This window comes from Leiobunum rupestre, chromosome 5 (assembly GCF_980474605.1).
Source record: "Leiobunum rupestre chromosome 5, qqLeiRupe1.1.hap1, whole genome shotgun sequence".
NCBI classification, from domain to species: Eukaryota; Metazoa; Arthropoda; class Arachnida; order Opiliones; family Sclerosomatidae; genus Leiobunum; species Leiobunum rupestre.
In genome coordinates this window covers 22,285,959-22,300,919 of record NC_143388.1, presented here as the reverse complement: position 1 = coordinate 22,300,919, position 14,961 = coordinate 22,285,959, and the positions used below count along the sequence as shown (strand labels likewise).

The 14,961-nt window shown below is 34.7% G+C and overlaps 1 protein-coding gene across 1 annotated transcript; it reads right to left on the bottom strand.

Moving 5' to 3' along the window:
• Positions 1–1,217: 1,217 nt before the first annotated feature.
• On the bottom strand, positions 1,218–2,186 carry LOC149943820 (speckle-type POZ protein-like). Its single transcript, XM_090176218.1, has one exon. The coding sequence runs from the start codon at positions 2,184–2,186 to the stop codon at positions 1,218–1,220; it is 969 nt and encodes a 322-aa protein (XP_090032344.1).
• Positions 2,187–14,961: the final 12,775 nt, after the last annotated feature.

The following is a 14,961-nucleotide window of genomic DNA, read 5'->3' as shown; positions in this document are numbered from 1 at the left end:
GTCGTTTTCCGAAACGCCCCTTTTCGTTTCATCCAATAGCTTCTCTAGGACCGGACAGCCACTTTTTCTGCCAGTTTCCACAGTGAGAGCTACGCTCAATTAAACTTTCTTTTTTTTAACTTTAGACTATGTTGCAGTTCCTTAATAAGCAATCCTATACAAAGATAAACACGTCTCAACATAATTATATTTACGCTTAGATAATATCAGTTTACCCCGAATTTTTTATGAATCTATTGTAAACCAACAGACCGATTTCAGCTATGCTTCACAGTTACCGATTGAACAAATCCTCCGATATTTCATTTCGAAATTTTGATTGGTTAATATTAATTTGTTTTTCACTAACGTTTAATTAGTCGGATATCTATTCAGATAACTGAATCTGGTCAGAAGAATTATAACATATCAGTTATGATCAGATACTTGGGATAACGAATCAGGTACAATTTAAGATCAGCTGACTTCAAAACACATTCGGTTTCTAAGTAGACGAATCACTAACTTCAGCTACCGCAGACAAACTAGTATCATATCTCTCTTTGTTGGAAGAATGGCTACCAGCACGGAAGGCATCAGCGCTGTTGTTTAGGATAGACTTCTCAGCGCATTTCAACTCATTTTGAAATAAAGGGGTAACACACCACCAGGAAAACCCTCACTGTAATCGATTTTATTAGTGCTTTTGTAGAGGCTCTTGTAAGGTAGACGAAAGCGGTCATCTTGCAACGGATCTGGCAAGATGGACAACCACCAGCTTATCTCGTTTAAAGTTAAGTTAAATTATTATTAATCCCTGATATCTTCCCACCAATTTCAGAATGTAACTCTAAACAATCTCCCACAAATGAACCCAAACAACTTGTTCCCAATAGCTAAACTATGTGCTGTAAAATATTCTCGCTTTTTCCGCTCCTTCTTTGGGGGATGACATGACGAAGGGGAATGGGTATGTTCAGCGGGGGAATTCTTGTAAGTCATTCCCTAAAATTCAAAACCATCACCAAGTTCGTTTGCAGAGTAACAAAATAATATGAATCTTCATTAGGGGGAAACATTTAATGAACGATACCAACTTCAGTATTTTGAAATACAAAACATAAAAAATGTACTGCTTTAAACCAATTTTAAATTTAGCATTATCAACTACTTCAGCAATAAGTTAATCGCAAAAATAGGACTAAGTTATCAAAATTGTTCAGTCGTAAAAGAAAAACCTATGTCGTGATAACAATAAGGGCTGCGGCTGCTTTCTTGAGCTTTTTTGCGCCATGATGGACCGCGAATGAACATAGGTTCGTTGGGTTGGCCCATGCCATTTTGTCGATGAGCAGATCTTCGCACACTTCTTGCAGCTGGTCCATGCGGTACATGCCAGCGATTCTATACATGTTGCCAGTTGAATCCAGGCTCAGCGAGAAATCCGAATTCCCTAAGTATATATATTCCAGAAACACTCGCAGTTCCTCCGCGTTCATTTCTTTGGACAAATCCAGGACGTTCTCTCGATTTTCGGCCATGTCGCTTTCGAACATGCCCTTGAAATAACTGCAACTCGCTGCTAGTATAGCTTTGTGGCATTTGAACTCCTGACCTGATGACTTGAGTACGATGTCAGAGCAATGTCCTTCCTGATATAAAGACCGCAAAAGGTTTATCCCAGTCATGTCCTCTGGTTTATGGATCGACCCTATTCTTAGGGTCACGGTTGGTTTGTTATAGAAGGCTTGACCCACGCACTGTATGGTCAAGTGGCCATTTGGCAAGTAAATCTCTTTATTTTTCTCAATGGTGCTTCTCTTGATGAAACAGGAAAAACCATACCCGGCCCCCGGGGTCAGTTTATCTTGAGGAATATGGAGTGTCAAAGTTTTTATTTTGGCACTTTCTGCAACTATTGACAAATTCATCGTAGCTATGACTATTTTGTTGTTTACCGCTTTCTCGACAACTGTCACGTACAATGCAATATTATTTTTATTCGATTCTGATTTACCAAAAGGCTTGACTTGTAGAATCCATTTGGTGCCGCATTGTTTCGAGCACTGCATCATCGGACACGGCAGGTTTTTCCCAGGTTCGCATACTTGATCAAGAAAGTTTTCTATCGTCATTGAAATTCTCAAATCATGGCTATCTTTGTTAATTAACACATTATTCCATTCACCGTCATTACAATCCGTCATCGCGGTGCTTAAAAGATCGAGTCCAAGACCCGACAACGAATTTATGATATCGCCGTAATAGTAGCGTCCTTTCTCAACAATTGACCTTGTCAGTTCCTCGATGAGAGAGGACTTGCGATGATCGAAATAAATATTACTTTTGCGTTAGACGTTACTAAACTACATCATTGATGGCATCAGATTCAGCTGCACAATGAAAGGATTTAGTTATCATTATATTTGCCAGTTACAAGATATGATGGCTATATATATATATATATATATATATATATATATATATATATATATATATATATATATATAAAACATCAGTTTTACATACGCTCGCGAATAGAGAAAAGCTCTGCTACTGCCCAGCCCCAAAACGTAGAACCAGTCTACTGCTGCGACCCAAGTAAAATTCCCAAACAAACAGTGAAGAAAAATTGAACTTTTGGATATGAGCTAGCTAGGTAACATATAATTACATAACACAAGCTTACAAGAGTGACAGAATCAAATAGCAAATGCTAAGCCTAAGCCTTCCTAACTAGCCCTAAATACAGTAAACTATTGTTTTTAATAATAAAGATACGATACAACAATTATGTAAAAGATAATCTATCATCTCGTAAAATAACAAAGAAATGCTGTATTTACCTTTCAAAAAATATGAATCCGAAAACCCGAGCGAAAACCCCATTCTGAATAGTTACAGAAATTGAGTTGGGAATATTAATCTAGAGGTCCAATCAGAACGTGGGATTTCAGTATTTCACGAAACAAGTTTTAAAAAATAAGAATACCGCCGTCCAAGGGGTGATTATTCCTCGTTTCGGTTTGTCTCCCCGTCAGAAAATCTAGAGCTACTCTAGTCGCAGTCGCGTGTGACGTAGTTGGATCCCTTCTTCGAAGCGCCTACGATCTAGACACAATAATGAGGCGGCTTACAATCTCAAAACCATGTATAAACTATGTCTGTCATTTTAAAAACTTCAATCGTTTTTATAAGAATTTAGGACTATAAGGGAACTTATGGCACACCGTTCAGGACTAAATTCAACCAAAAATATTTATATATTTTTTGTAAATATAAAGGTGTTTTTAAAATATAAAGGCGTTTTGGAAATATAAATTACTTTTCAAAATATAAGGCGAATTCGTCTAAGACATTCGAGGCCAGTTTAAGAAATGTACTACCTACCTGGAAGGTACAAACGCACTATAGTAACACTGGAAGGTACAAACGCACTATAGTAACACTGGAAGGTACAAACGCACTATAGTAACACTGGAAGGTACAAACGCACTATAGTAACACTGGAAGGTACAAACGCACTATAGTAACACTGGAAGGTACAAACGCACTATAGTAACACTGGAAGGTACAAACGCACTATAGTAACACATACCTCACAGGCAGTGGCGTAGACAAGGGGGATTTCCGTGTCACCGCCCCCATTAGGCCTACGTTTGACTGTACTAAATTGTCACCCCTCCTCGACCCCCTTTGACGAATTTCTGACTACGCCACTGCTTACAGCCTACAAGGATAGTTTTTTATGTTTATTTCCTGCAACTATGTATTAGGAGACAGCAAATAAACCAAAACTTTCTCCTACAATGCAGGAAAAATGGAGTACACCCTAAATCATTTCTCGTAAGCATACCAATGGAAAAAGGACAAAACCAGAGACCATATATTTTAAAAACACCTTTATATTTTGAAAGTGCTTTATATTTTAAAAACGACTTTATATTTTAAAAACAGCTTTATATTTAAAAAAATACCCCCATATTTACAAAAAAATCTCTATTTTTTATTGAGTTTTGTCCTGAACAGCGTGCCATAGGAACTCTTATTTATTTACATCTAAATAATCCAAAGTTTATATTTTCATAAAAACACTTTAATATAGACTAAATCCAAAAATAGTTCTGAAGTACAGAAATATTTATCACACAGGCATGTAAAATGATAAAACACCTTTCAATTAAATTATTAATACTAGTTAAGTGACACCTTTCAATATATTAACGCTTTTAATATTTTATACATTCAGTAACTATATAACGTAATGTGATACCTTTATTATATAAAATTATAGATTTTTACTTTTAAGTATTTTAAAGTATATTAATTATACAGATTCAAAATTTACATTAACAATCAACTAGAACTTTAATGACCAATTTTATAATATAACACCTTAAATTTAAAATTTTAACATTAACAGAAATCTATACATTCCTGTTACTTTAGTAAATTTTAAATTTGTACATATTTAAACTTTAAATAACACGCTACTAATACTTTATCACTTTCTTTATACTATATTTCATTCCTTGTTCTTTTTTGAAGGAATGGCAGTGGGTATTCAGAGCCTCTTTGTATTGGGTTCATCAATTCTACTCTCAGATCTCTTGGATAATCTTCTTCATAGAAATGTTCTGAGCAAATCCTTGCATATTTCACATTTATTTTGTCTTGGGAACGTCCGCAAGCGGTTATCCATTTTTGCCTTATAGTTATTTGAGATGGGAATAGATGGTATGACAAATTCTTCTTTCGGGTGACAATTAAGGAATTATTGCACCCGAGAACCGAGCATTTTAATCCGTGCATTACTGTATTATGTTGAGTTCATGACAACTTGATAAGCCTTTATCAGAGAGTGTAAAGATTATGAGAGGCGTCTCTTCCTATTCCCGTAACGTTAAAATTTCGTACAAGATTTTGAGAGCGCGCGCCCATAGGAGAGGTTACGATACTATCCGCCACACGATGTCGCTACTGGAATTTTTTTAATTTTGTAAACATCCGGAAAGTATTTTTCATCAGTCATGACTGTTAAACACATAGAAATCTCATAGGTAACTAGAATGCTGCCGCCTAGGGCCGAGCTTGACGCCAGTTCGCCTTGAACCTTCAGCCAATGAGAGGCCGTAGAGTGGTTCCGCCAAGGAGGATTATTATCCTCCTTGGTTCCGTTACTATAGCGGGAGATAGGTGACGTCATTCTCTCCGGCGACATTAAATTCTTGGCAGAACCGCTCTTTGAGCTCTGATTGGCTGAGATCTGGCGTCGTCTGCCACGGCGTTTGGGCCATTTGCCAGTTACACGGCAGCATTCTAGTTACCTATGAGATTTCTATGGTTAAACATAGTTGAATTATGCTAATTTTAATTTAAAATTAATAAAATTCAATTCCATGAAAAATAAAGAAACGTAAGTACAAGAAAGCGGACTATTTATAATATTTTGATACTAAAAGAATTAATTTGTTTGATTAACCAAGGAAATTCATTGGAAATTTTATGAAATGGCCGAGGCTTAACGAGAACAGAGCGGTATAATTAAAATAATACGAGGAAACATTGAAGTTGGTAAAATGAGATTAATGTTGTATTTTTAACAGTTTCCTATCTATCTTTTCTGGGTTTTCATGTATTCCTGGTTGATATCTTGTTTTTTAAGGGAACTATGTATGCGGAATTCTATGAAAAAAGATATCATGTTTTGGTATGCAGTTGCACATGGAGAATCTTCATTAGCTTTAAAATATTTCTTGTCAATTCTTTGAATGATGAATCTCTCCAAACGTCCTTTAATATTTGTCATGTGCGATAAAAGCTTAAAACTGGTGTCAAATACTTCATTTGTCTCCATTACAAATTTGAAGAAACTATCAGTTGGTACGATGAGGCTGCTGAGCAGCTGATAGAAGAATTCTTTGCTGTTTTGAAAGAGCAGATTTGTTGTGTCAACAATTGGATTGTCTTTTTTGAGTTGACTTATGCAAGAAGAGCATTGAAGGTTTGAGTAGCAGCGGTGAATTAGATATCCTGAAATGTAACTAAGAACATTTTGTTTTAGCAGGTTTGGTCTTTCAATAGAATTACAAAATTCTAAGTCTTCATCGGAACATTGCCCCTGGCTTTGCGAGACTACAAGATTTTCAAAATTGGAGAAATCTTCATCCGGTTCTGGAGCTGCAGTTTTAAAAGTGTCAATGTTTAAAATCATCAATGCAATTAGAATCCGGTGGTTTCAAGAGATTATTCACAGAGGTAGCCCAGTATGCAGCTCGAAATTGATGTGGATTCGGATGATCACAGTTGCCTCCTTTCTGTCTTATAGATCCAAGAAAATTATCTACAAAAGCTTGGCTAATCCTGTCCGTTAATAAAAACTTAAAACCAAAATTATCCTTTAGATCTTCCCAGAGGAGTAGCAAGGCTTGAATTGAAATTACCATTTTCTGAAATTTCCAATGGTGTAGAGTCTTTAAAACTGAAAATTGTTGGCACAGCGGATGGTGTGAGCCTATTTTTAGTTCTAATATTCATGAAACTGGCATCAATGAAATGATTCGCGCAAATTCTATGGTTAACGTGTAAATATTCCGTAGTTTTATTTGTAAGCCCATCATTATTTACATTTTTCAGCCACAAAATAGAACTAAAATTTATATTAAGTTAATATGCCAATAAGCCTATCTAATGAAAATGCGAATTTACCAGTCTTTTTCCTTTGGAAACTTAAAAAAATATAAACAAGGATTTCTTGTTTTCGATATTTTACAATTTAAAACGGAACAATATACCCCAGACATACTAAATTATTTAAAAACCTTGTAAAACTAGCATTAAAAATCTGGAAAGTTTTTGCGTCTCTTTTAAACCTAACATCGAAACGCACGCGCTGTGAGAACGGCGCCACTGGTGGCGCCATCGCTCTTACGGTAGTAGTGGACATTATTGGGAAAAAAAAGTTAGTACGCTTTTTTGAAAGAGAGACGCCTCTCATAATCTTTACACTCTCTGCCTTTATTAACAAAATTCAAAATAGCCGCCTTTAAAATATTAAAAGTTAAGCCTCGGCTATAAAATTCATGGTTTAAATAGTCAAAAATACTATTATTATATAACTATACCATTTAACACTAGTAAAAATGTAATAATATAATGGATCTAATTTATGGGTAAACGATTAATGCTTACCTTAATTTTAATCCACAAAGGAATTTTATAAAAAGGCGGACGCGGGCTGTCGGCCGAAGAGGAATGTTTACAGTCAGCTCTCCCTCTCGGCTGTCTTCCCACCGCGGAGTTTCTGAGTTACGCGACGCCTGTTTATTTTCGTTGTAGATCGTTCGCTGGAATCCAGCCACGTCACACACCGGGAAAAAACCGTGTTTCCTCCCGTTTTTTTCTCAGCAGATATCTCTATTCCCGACCCCGCGTTATACGCTAACCTTATAATACACAGTATTTTTACCAACCTTGTGCCAGCCATACTTGGTAAGGCAAACTTCGATTTCGCGCGTGTTCAAAGTTGGCTGTACCAGTCACTATAAATGTACGTCCAACTTCCATGTTTATAGTGATTGAAGTTGGCCGTACCTAGGTAATGATCTGAAATTGTCATGGTACTTTCCTACGGGCAAAGTGCATAATAAATTCACACACCCTTTATTCGAGGATGCGAAGCTGAATCTAGATAAAATGATCCACGGAAAAATAATCCAGGCATAAAACAGAAAAAAAATAATCCAAAAGAAAAAAAACCTACGGTAAACAAATCCAGATATCATTTATTTGTAAAATTTCGTTAATTAAGTTTCGGCGCTAAAGAAACGTTTCCGTCCATAAACCACGCGGTCGCTTTTGCAAGATTCCACAAACCATCATCCGTGGCAAAGATAATGATTCGTTCTTCTGCATTTGGAACATTCTCACTTTACAATAATCTCTTGTATCTTTAAGTCTTTAACGGAACTGGAATTAATCGGGTGGTTCGAAGTTCTCTGATTTCTAAGGGTTCTTTTGACAGTGTTTTCAGGCGGCATTCGAGCTTTAGTCGCGTCGTCGAGTTGAGAGACATAACTTCGGTTCTTTGACTTCCAATGTTGTTTTCAGAATTGCTTTACATTTTAATTTTAAAGAGCTTGCTTTGTACAGAGGTGGGCAAAAATTGTGAGATAATTCTGAAATGAACGCTCAGACCTTTTTAATTTGAGCGATCAAGTAAGCTAGTGCTCAATACTGGCGATGCTATTTTATCTCTCTTAAACAGAACCAGCTCAGGCCGAGCGCCGTGAAGTTCTCAAAGTCACTGATCGTTCACGGTGCGTTGAGCGAAATCGGCTGATCGACACGCTAGCCTGCTCAATTTGAAGCGCCACGTCCTCCAGCGGCGGCATAATTCGTTCACTAAAAAGGGCTGACGGCGGGCTGAGTGAGATCGCGCCGAGAGAAGCGGTAGTTTTTTAACATTGGAATTTCTCAACGCACTGAGCGACGGGATAGTAATTTTTCCGGAATTGGTTTTGACGCAAAAGCGTGATTTTTGTTCGGAAAATTGGTATGTCTTCATGTAACTTGAAAAATTCTAAAGGGATTTTATTCAATGGGCAACGGATTTGCCATGGCAACGAATGATAACATTTTGATCAATTTGAACCAAATGGGTGAAAATGAACCGATATGACTAAAATTGGAAAAAATGTAAGAAAAAAATAAAAAAATACAAACATTGAAAAAAATATTTCAAAATTGATTAAAATAATTTTTTTTCAAAATTGATTAAAATAATTTTTTTTCAAAATTGATTATAATATTTTTTTTCTAAATTGATTAAAATAATTTTTTCAAAATTGATTAAAATAATGGTTTTCAAAATTGAAAAAAATATATAAAATTTAAAAAATATTGATCAAAAACAGTAGTTTCGATCCAAATTAATAGGAATTGACGGAAATTTATAAGTTGTGTAAAATTGGATTAATGCATAGATAAATTGCGATTTTAGAAAAACAACTTGACCAAAATTGGAAAATAATAGATCTAAATTAGCCCAATTTTAAAGTTTTGTAAAAATTATATAAAAATAAACTAAATTCGACCAACTATATCAAAATTGTTTGAAATATTTTTTTTTAAATTGAAAAATGTTAATAACACGGAAAAAAATTTATCAAAATCAATAGTTTCGATCAAAAACGATCAAAATTGATAGGAATATATGGAAATTTATTTATATAGATAAATTGCTTTTTTTAAAATTATTTTCCAAATTTGGAAAATAATAGATCAAAATTAGCAAACTTTTAAAATTATTATTATTATTGATTATTTTAAGAAACAGTGTAATACAAAATTGTTTATTCGTTGTTATTAAACGTTTCTCGGTTTTCTAATCATTTGTTTTCTCATATTTTACCTTTTTAAGTACGTTATATTTACACAAACATATTTATATAAGTACTATCTATACTTATTCCTAAGTGCAGAGGCGGCACTTGGAGAATGGAGACTGGAGGGGGGGGGGTAGGGTTTTGTTCCCAGCTAGTAATACTATATAGATACTGGTATAGATTGGAAATTAATGCGGTTTTTGATAGAAACTACTGATTTTTTTTATTTTATACTTTATTTTTCAAAATTCAAAGACTTTGCTAATTTTGATGTATTATTTTCCAATTTTGGAAAATAATAAAAAAAAGCAATTTATCTAAATAAATTTCCATAAATTCCTATCAATTTTGATCGTTTTGGATCGAAACTATTGATTTTGATAATTGTTTTAAGTGTTATTAACATTTTTCAATTAAAAAAATATTTCAAACAATTTTGAGATAGTTGGTCGAATTTAGTTTATGTTTATATAATTTTTAAAAAAACTTTAAAATTGGACTAATTTAGATGTATTATTTTCCAATTTTCGTCAAGTTTGATAAAACTGACCAAAATAAATACTTTGTTTTTCTAAAATCGCAATTTATCTATACATTAATCCAATTTTACACAACTTATAAATTTCCGTCAATTCCTATGAATTTTGATCGAAACTACTGGTTTTGATCAATATTTTTTTAATTTTATATTTTTTTCCCCAAAATAACATGGGATTTTCAATGGGAAAATTTCCATTTTATGTTGTCAAAAACATTTTTCGTTGCCATGGCAAAACTGTTGCCCATTAAATAAAATCCCTTTAGGATTTTTCAAGTTACATGAAGGTCTACCAATCCCCAGATTTTTAACAAAATCGGTGTGTAACACCTCGGGTCGTCTCCTTGTAAGTTGACCAAAAACAATAATCGTGTTTTATAAATATGACATAAACAGCTATTACGGTAACCGGACGCTTATACACACTAGAGTGACGGTGTTTATATGAAGGCTGGCAGTAAAGTAGGAAACGTGAAGATACATAAGTAAATGGATAAAAGGTATTAAAAATTTATATTTTTAATAAACAAAAAACTATACGAACTAGTGGCAATGTTTTGTGAAATAGAAGCAAGGCGTGCCCTGGCAAGTTGGAAAAAAAGAGGCAGAGTGCGCCCTTGCAAGATGAAATAAAAAGCCTGGGTGCGCCCTGGATAAACAGACAAACCAAGGCGGGGTGGGGCCAAGCCTTTGAAACAAACACCCGGGCGGTGCCTTTGCCCACCCTGGCCCAACTACACCACTGATTTTATCCAATCTGATTTATTTAGTTTTCTTTCAGTTTTTCTTAATCGGATCCCCATACCTCTGATTATTTTAATTATTTCAATATCTAAATTTTGAAAATCAAAAGCCTTTAATACGACTAAAATTTAAACTCTGTTGACTATTATCAAGGAACAGAAAACAAGAATCAATTTTTCAGAAGTAGGTCATTGATGCTTTCAGGCAGGGGCGCCCGCAAGCAGGAGGCCCACGACACTACTTTCATGGGCTACGAATGCACTAATAAATGTATGAAGTCCCCCTTAGACAACGCGTATGATGATTGCGCGCCTCAGAAAAATGTCTGCAGGCATCCAAGATTTCTGGCATAATTTTCAAAAGATTTCAGAAAAAAATCACAAATTATCATACCTCAAACATTTAATCTGTTCTTGTTAATCAGAAAGTTGCAAAAATATGAACAAATTGATTTTTTTTTTATGTTTTAAAAGGATTTCATATTTTTTTCAACGAGTTTGTATTTTTTCAACTTTCATTAGACGAATCAGAAAGAAAAATAATCAGAATTTAATTATTTTTAAGGTTTACCAAAAATGATATTAGCGGGCCAACTAATTAAAGGTAATTAAAGGTTTAATAATAATAAATCAAATGAAACCAACAACTCCGTTAAAAGCGGTTTCCAAGAACTGGAAGCACCGACCCAATCGAAAGACGAAGTGATTGCAGGATACATGGTACGCACAGAGAGTGTCCTCGCAGTTTTAACGTGAAATGAATTATTTTCCAAGAACAGGGAAGCGTCTTTAAGAGCATTCCGGTCAGTGGCGTAGCCCGGATTTTGGTTGGGAGGGGGGGGGGCACATAACCCAGCACAGCTGTACCCGAGCTTTCCCGGTGTCCTCCAAAAGGCCGGGAAACGGGACGGACCACCGTGCCCTCATACGGAGGCCAGCCGCCCCACAGCAGGCTACCCAATCCACCGAGGTGGCCAGTTGCTAACGTATGATTCGATTTTATCACGTGCGACGGGAGAAGAAAACCCCTCTGCGCGCGCTCCCCTCACACGTTGTTGTACGTTAAGTTAACAGAGTGACGTCGAAAAAACCGTCAGCTACAATGAGATGAAAATCTGCCGCGATAAGCATTCCATTTAGAGATTAAAATAATATTAAATTCAATTACTTTTAATTTCAAAAAATAATATTAATTTCAATTACTTTTAATTTCAATAAAATAATATTCATTTTAATTACTTTTAATTTCAATAAAATAATATTCATTTCAATTACTTTTAATTTCAATGAAATAATATTAATTTTAATTACTTTTAATTTCAATAAAATGATATTCATTTTAATAAAATTTGAGAAAATTAAAGGAAAGTTAAAAACACGCAGTCGAAAAATATAAGACACCGGTAGCGCCATCTGTTTTAGTTTTCTTTGTAATTATTGTCGTTTCTTAGTAGTTTTACATAACTATGTCTTTTTTGGTTATTATAAATAGTAAACAAAATTTCAGTAGATAAGATTAATTTAACGTTTGAAAGCGATTTTTAATGTTTTACAGCATAGTAATGCCCATAGCTTAATTCTGTTTAGTCGAGTACTCCACTGCATTAGTTTTAACTTTATCAACTTTTAGAATTCTGGCAGTTGTTTTTTACTTACCTAAGTGTTGTTACTTTGCTTGATAAGACTATGAAAGAGAAAAGTGGATAATAATATATTAGATGAAACGAATAACGCGACGTACTTTTCTATTTGGACAGAGCTCGAGTAAAGCGCTACAAATGTTCCACAAACAATAAAATGGTGTCGTCAAAGGCCTTAGACACCAAATTTCAGTTTCAAATTAAAATGCATTTCAAAAGCACTTTTTTCACTAGTAATATAAATCATATTTTGGGAAGTTAAAGCTTCCGCTAATAGAGCAAGCGTTCAACCTAGTTACATTCAGAGATTGAACCTTTCAACTTCGACATGCGAATTTAAAAATCGGTTCAAATATAAACAGTATAATTTATGATTTTCAACTGATTTGGTTGTATTACAGGTATTATTTTAAGAACGACGTTAATATTCTATAACAAACCAACCATGCATTTAGAAATAACGACCATCCCAAAACAAGTTGATATGACTGTTGTAAACCTTCTACGGTCTTTGTATCAGGAAGGACTTTGCTCTGACGTCGTCCTCAAGTCATCAGGTCAGGAGCTCAAATGCCACAAAGCTATACCAGCAGCGAGTTGCAGTTATTTCAAGACCATGTTCAAAAGTGACATGACCGAAAATCGGGGGAACGCCCTGGATTTGTCAGAAGAAATAAAGTCACTCGATGACTTGGGCCTAAGGTGGTGCCTTAGGTATTAGCCTAGCTGATTATTATTATTATTATTATTATATATAAGCCAATTTTGATTTTAAGGAAAATGTCTGCATATAGTTCTGTTTATATATCACTGTTCACTTATTGTCTGTATTAAACAATTAGATTATTTTTGTAATACCCAATATCATATTATCCATGGCTTAAAACGGTTACCAAAGTGATCGGAATATTGTGTTCTAGCTCGACGCCTACAGTCTTTAGCGAGGCTGCTATGTCATACGTTTACCAATCTTATTAAAAATTCTGCCCATTTCATTGAAGAGTTCAAATCAAACTACCATATTTACAAAAACCAAAAAACCCTCCAATTTAAAACTTAGTTTATCAACGGTCAATCTCACTTAAATACATTCTCTTGTCATTTACCCGAAATAAGGGCCATCTAAACTCCCCCCCCCCCCCTAGCACCAAGCTCAAGATGCCAACCCAACAAACTTTCAACTTTTTGACCTCATGGATCCGTCATATAATTTAGGTTAAAAATAGCTCTAAAATTATTTAATACTTTCAGTGTACTTTGTCGCCTTTATCTTCCAATCGTAAAGAGATCTTCTAACCAGCATGCATTTCCTCAAAAACTATTTATTTTTTTTAAATACGTAGATATCGACTTGATTCATCTCCCAACATTGCCACCACCAAATCACTCAGCGTAACAATGAAGAATAAAACAATAGTTTATACGTTTACTTGCTAAAGCGGAGTTTTTTAATTGGACAAGCCCACCGTCACTTTAACCAAACAGAAGGGAAAATATCCCCGAGATGAAGGATCGGTTACTCGAAAAACGTTCGGTTTTAAAATAAAATATATTGCGAATTTAAAACATTTATAAGTCTCATTATCGGATTATTTTCCTTGTTAGTCAAAGTTTTGCATATACTAAACGGTTTGAAGTCGCCCCGAATTGTCCGAACCTTCTGCACCTCCGCCCGAAAAGGACCTGGCTTATACTTCAAATGGGCTGTCTGTGGCGATTAAAGGCTGGTAACAGTTCTCAGTCCTTAGCCGCTTAATGATGTATATGGGCAAGGGCGTAACTGACTAAAATTAAAATAGCAATTGTCATAAGCTACTTTTGATATTATCATATGTAACATACCTACTCATAAGTATGCCTTTGTATAACATACGCGTTGAAATATTTCAATGAGACCTCTTTTGACATGGAGCATACAATAAGGGGAACCAAACATTCAAAAAGCTTTAAAATTCTTGCGCTATTGAAAAGGTCACCATATGGATATAAAATTCCGCTTCACCAGAAGTAAATGAACCGAAGTTATCAGACTGCAATACTACCCATGCTGGAGGCATTTTCCTTATGAAGTTACATTATTACCTCGAAAAAAATGTTTTGGTTTTTGTGAAACCATTTTTTATACATAGAAATAGCTATACCAGCTATTCCCAAGTGCAATTTATCACGTCGAAAGACTGGGATGGAAATTAGCTTTTATTTGACTGGATTTTCTCATTATTTTCATCAGGAAAACGTCCTCCGATTCTGAGCGCTATTTCAATAACTTAGGTTTATTTACTTCTGGCTTCACTAAATACCGTCTCCCATCGGAAAAGCTGCTGACGCGTTTTTCGTCACGGAGTTGGAAGTGACGTAATTTACGTCATATCCCGTGAACAAGGGTTTATTAAAGGAAATGCTTTCCTGGCATACTCGTGAGTGGTTATGTTACATGTGATAATATGAAACAAATGAAAACGAGCCTTCTTTATTTTTAAGAATATTTAATGAAAGAAATAAAGTGAATACTAACTTCAGTATTTCAAACTAATAAACAAGAAACAAGGTTTAAAATTTGGGTATTATCATTAACTTTTTAAATGACCAAAATCTGATATTCTTCCCGATATTGTTAAGAAAAGAAGTCGTTAAATGGATGAACTGAGGAAGAAATTATTTAAAAGAAAGATCGC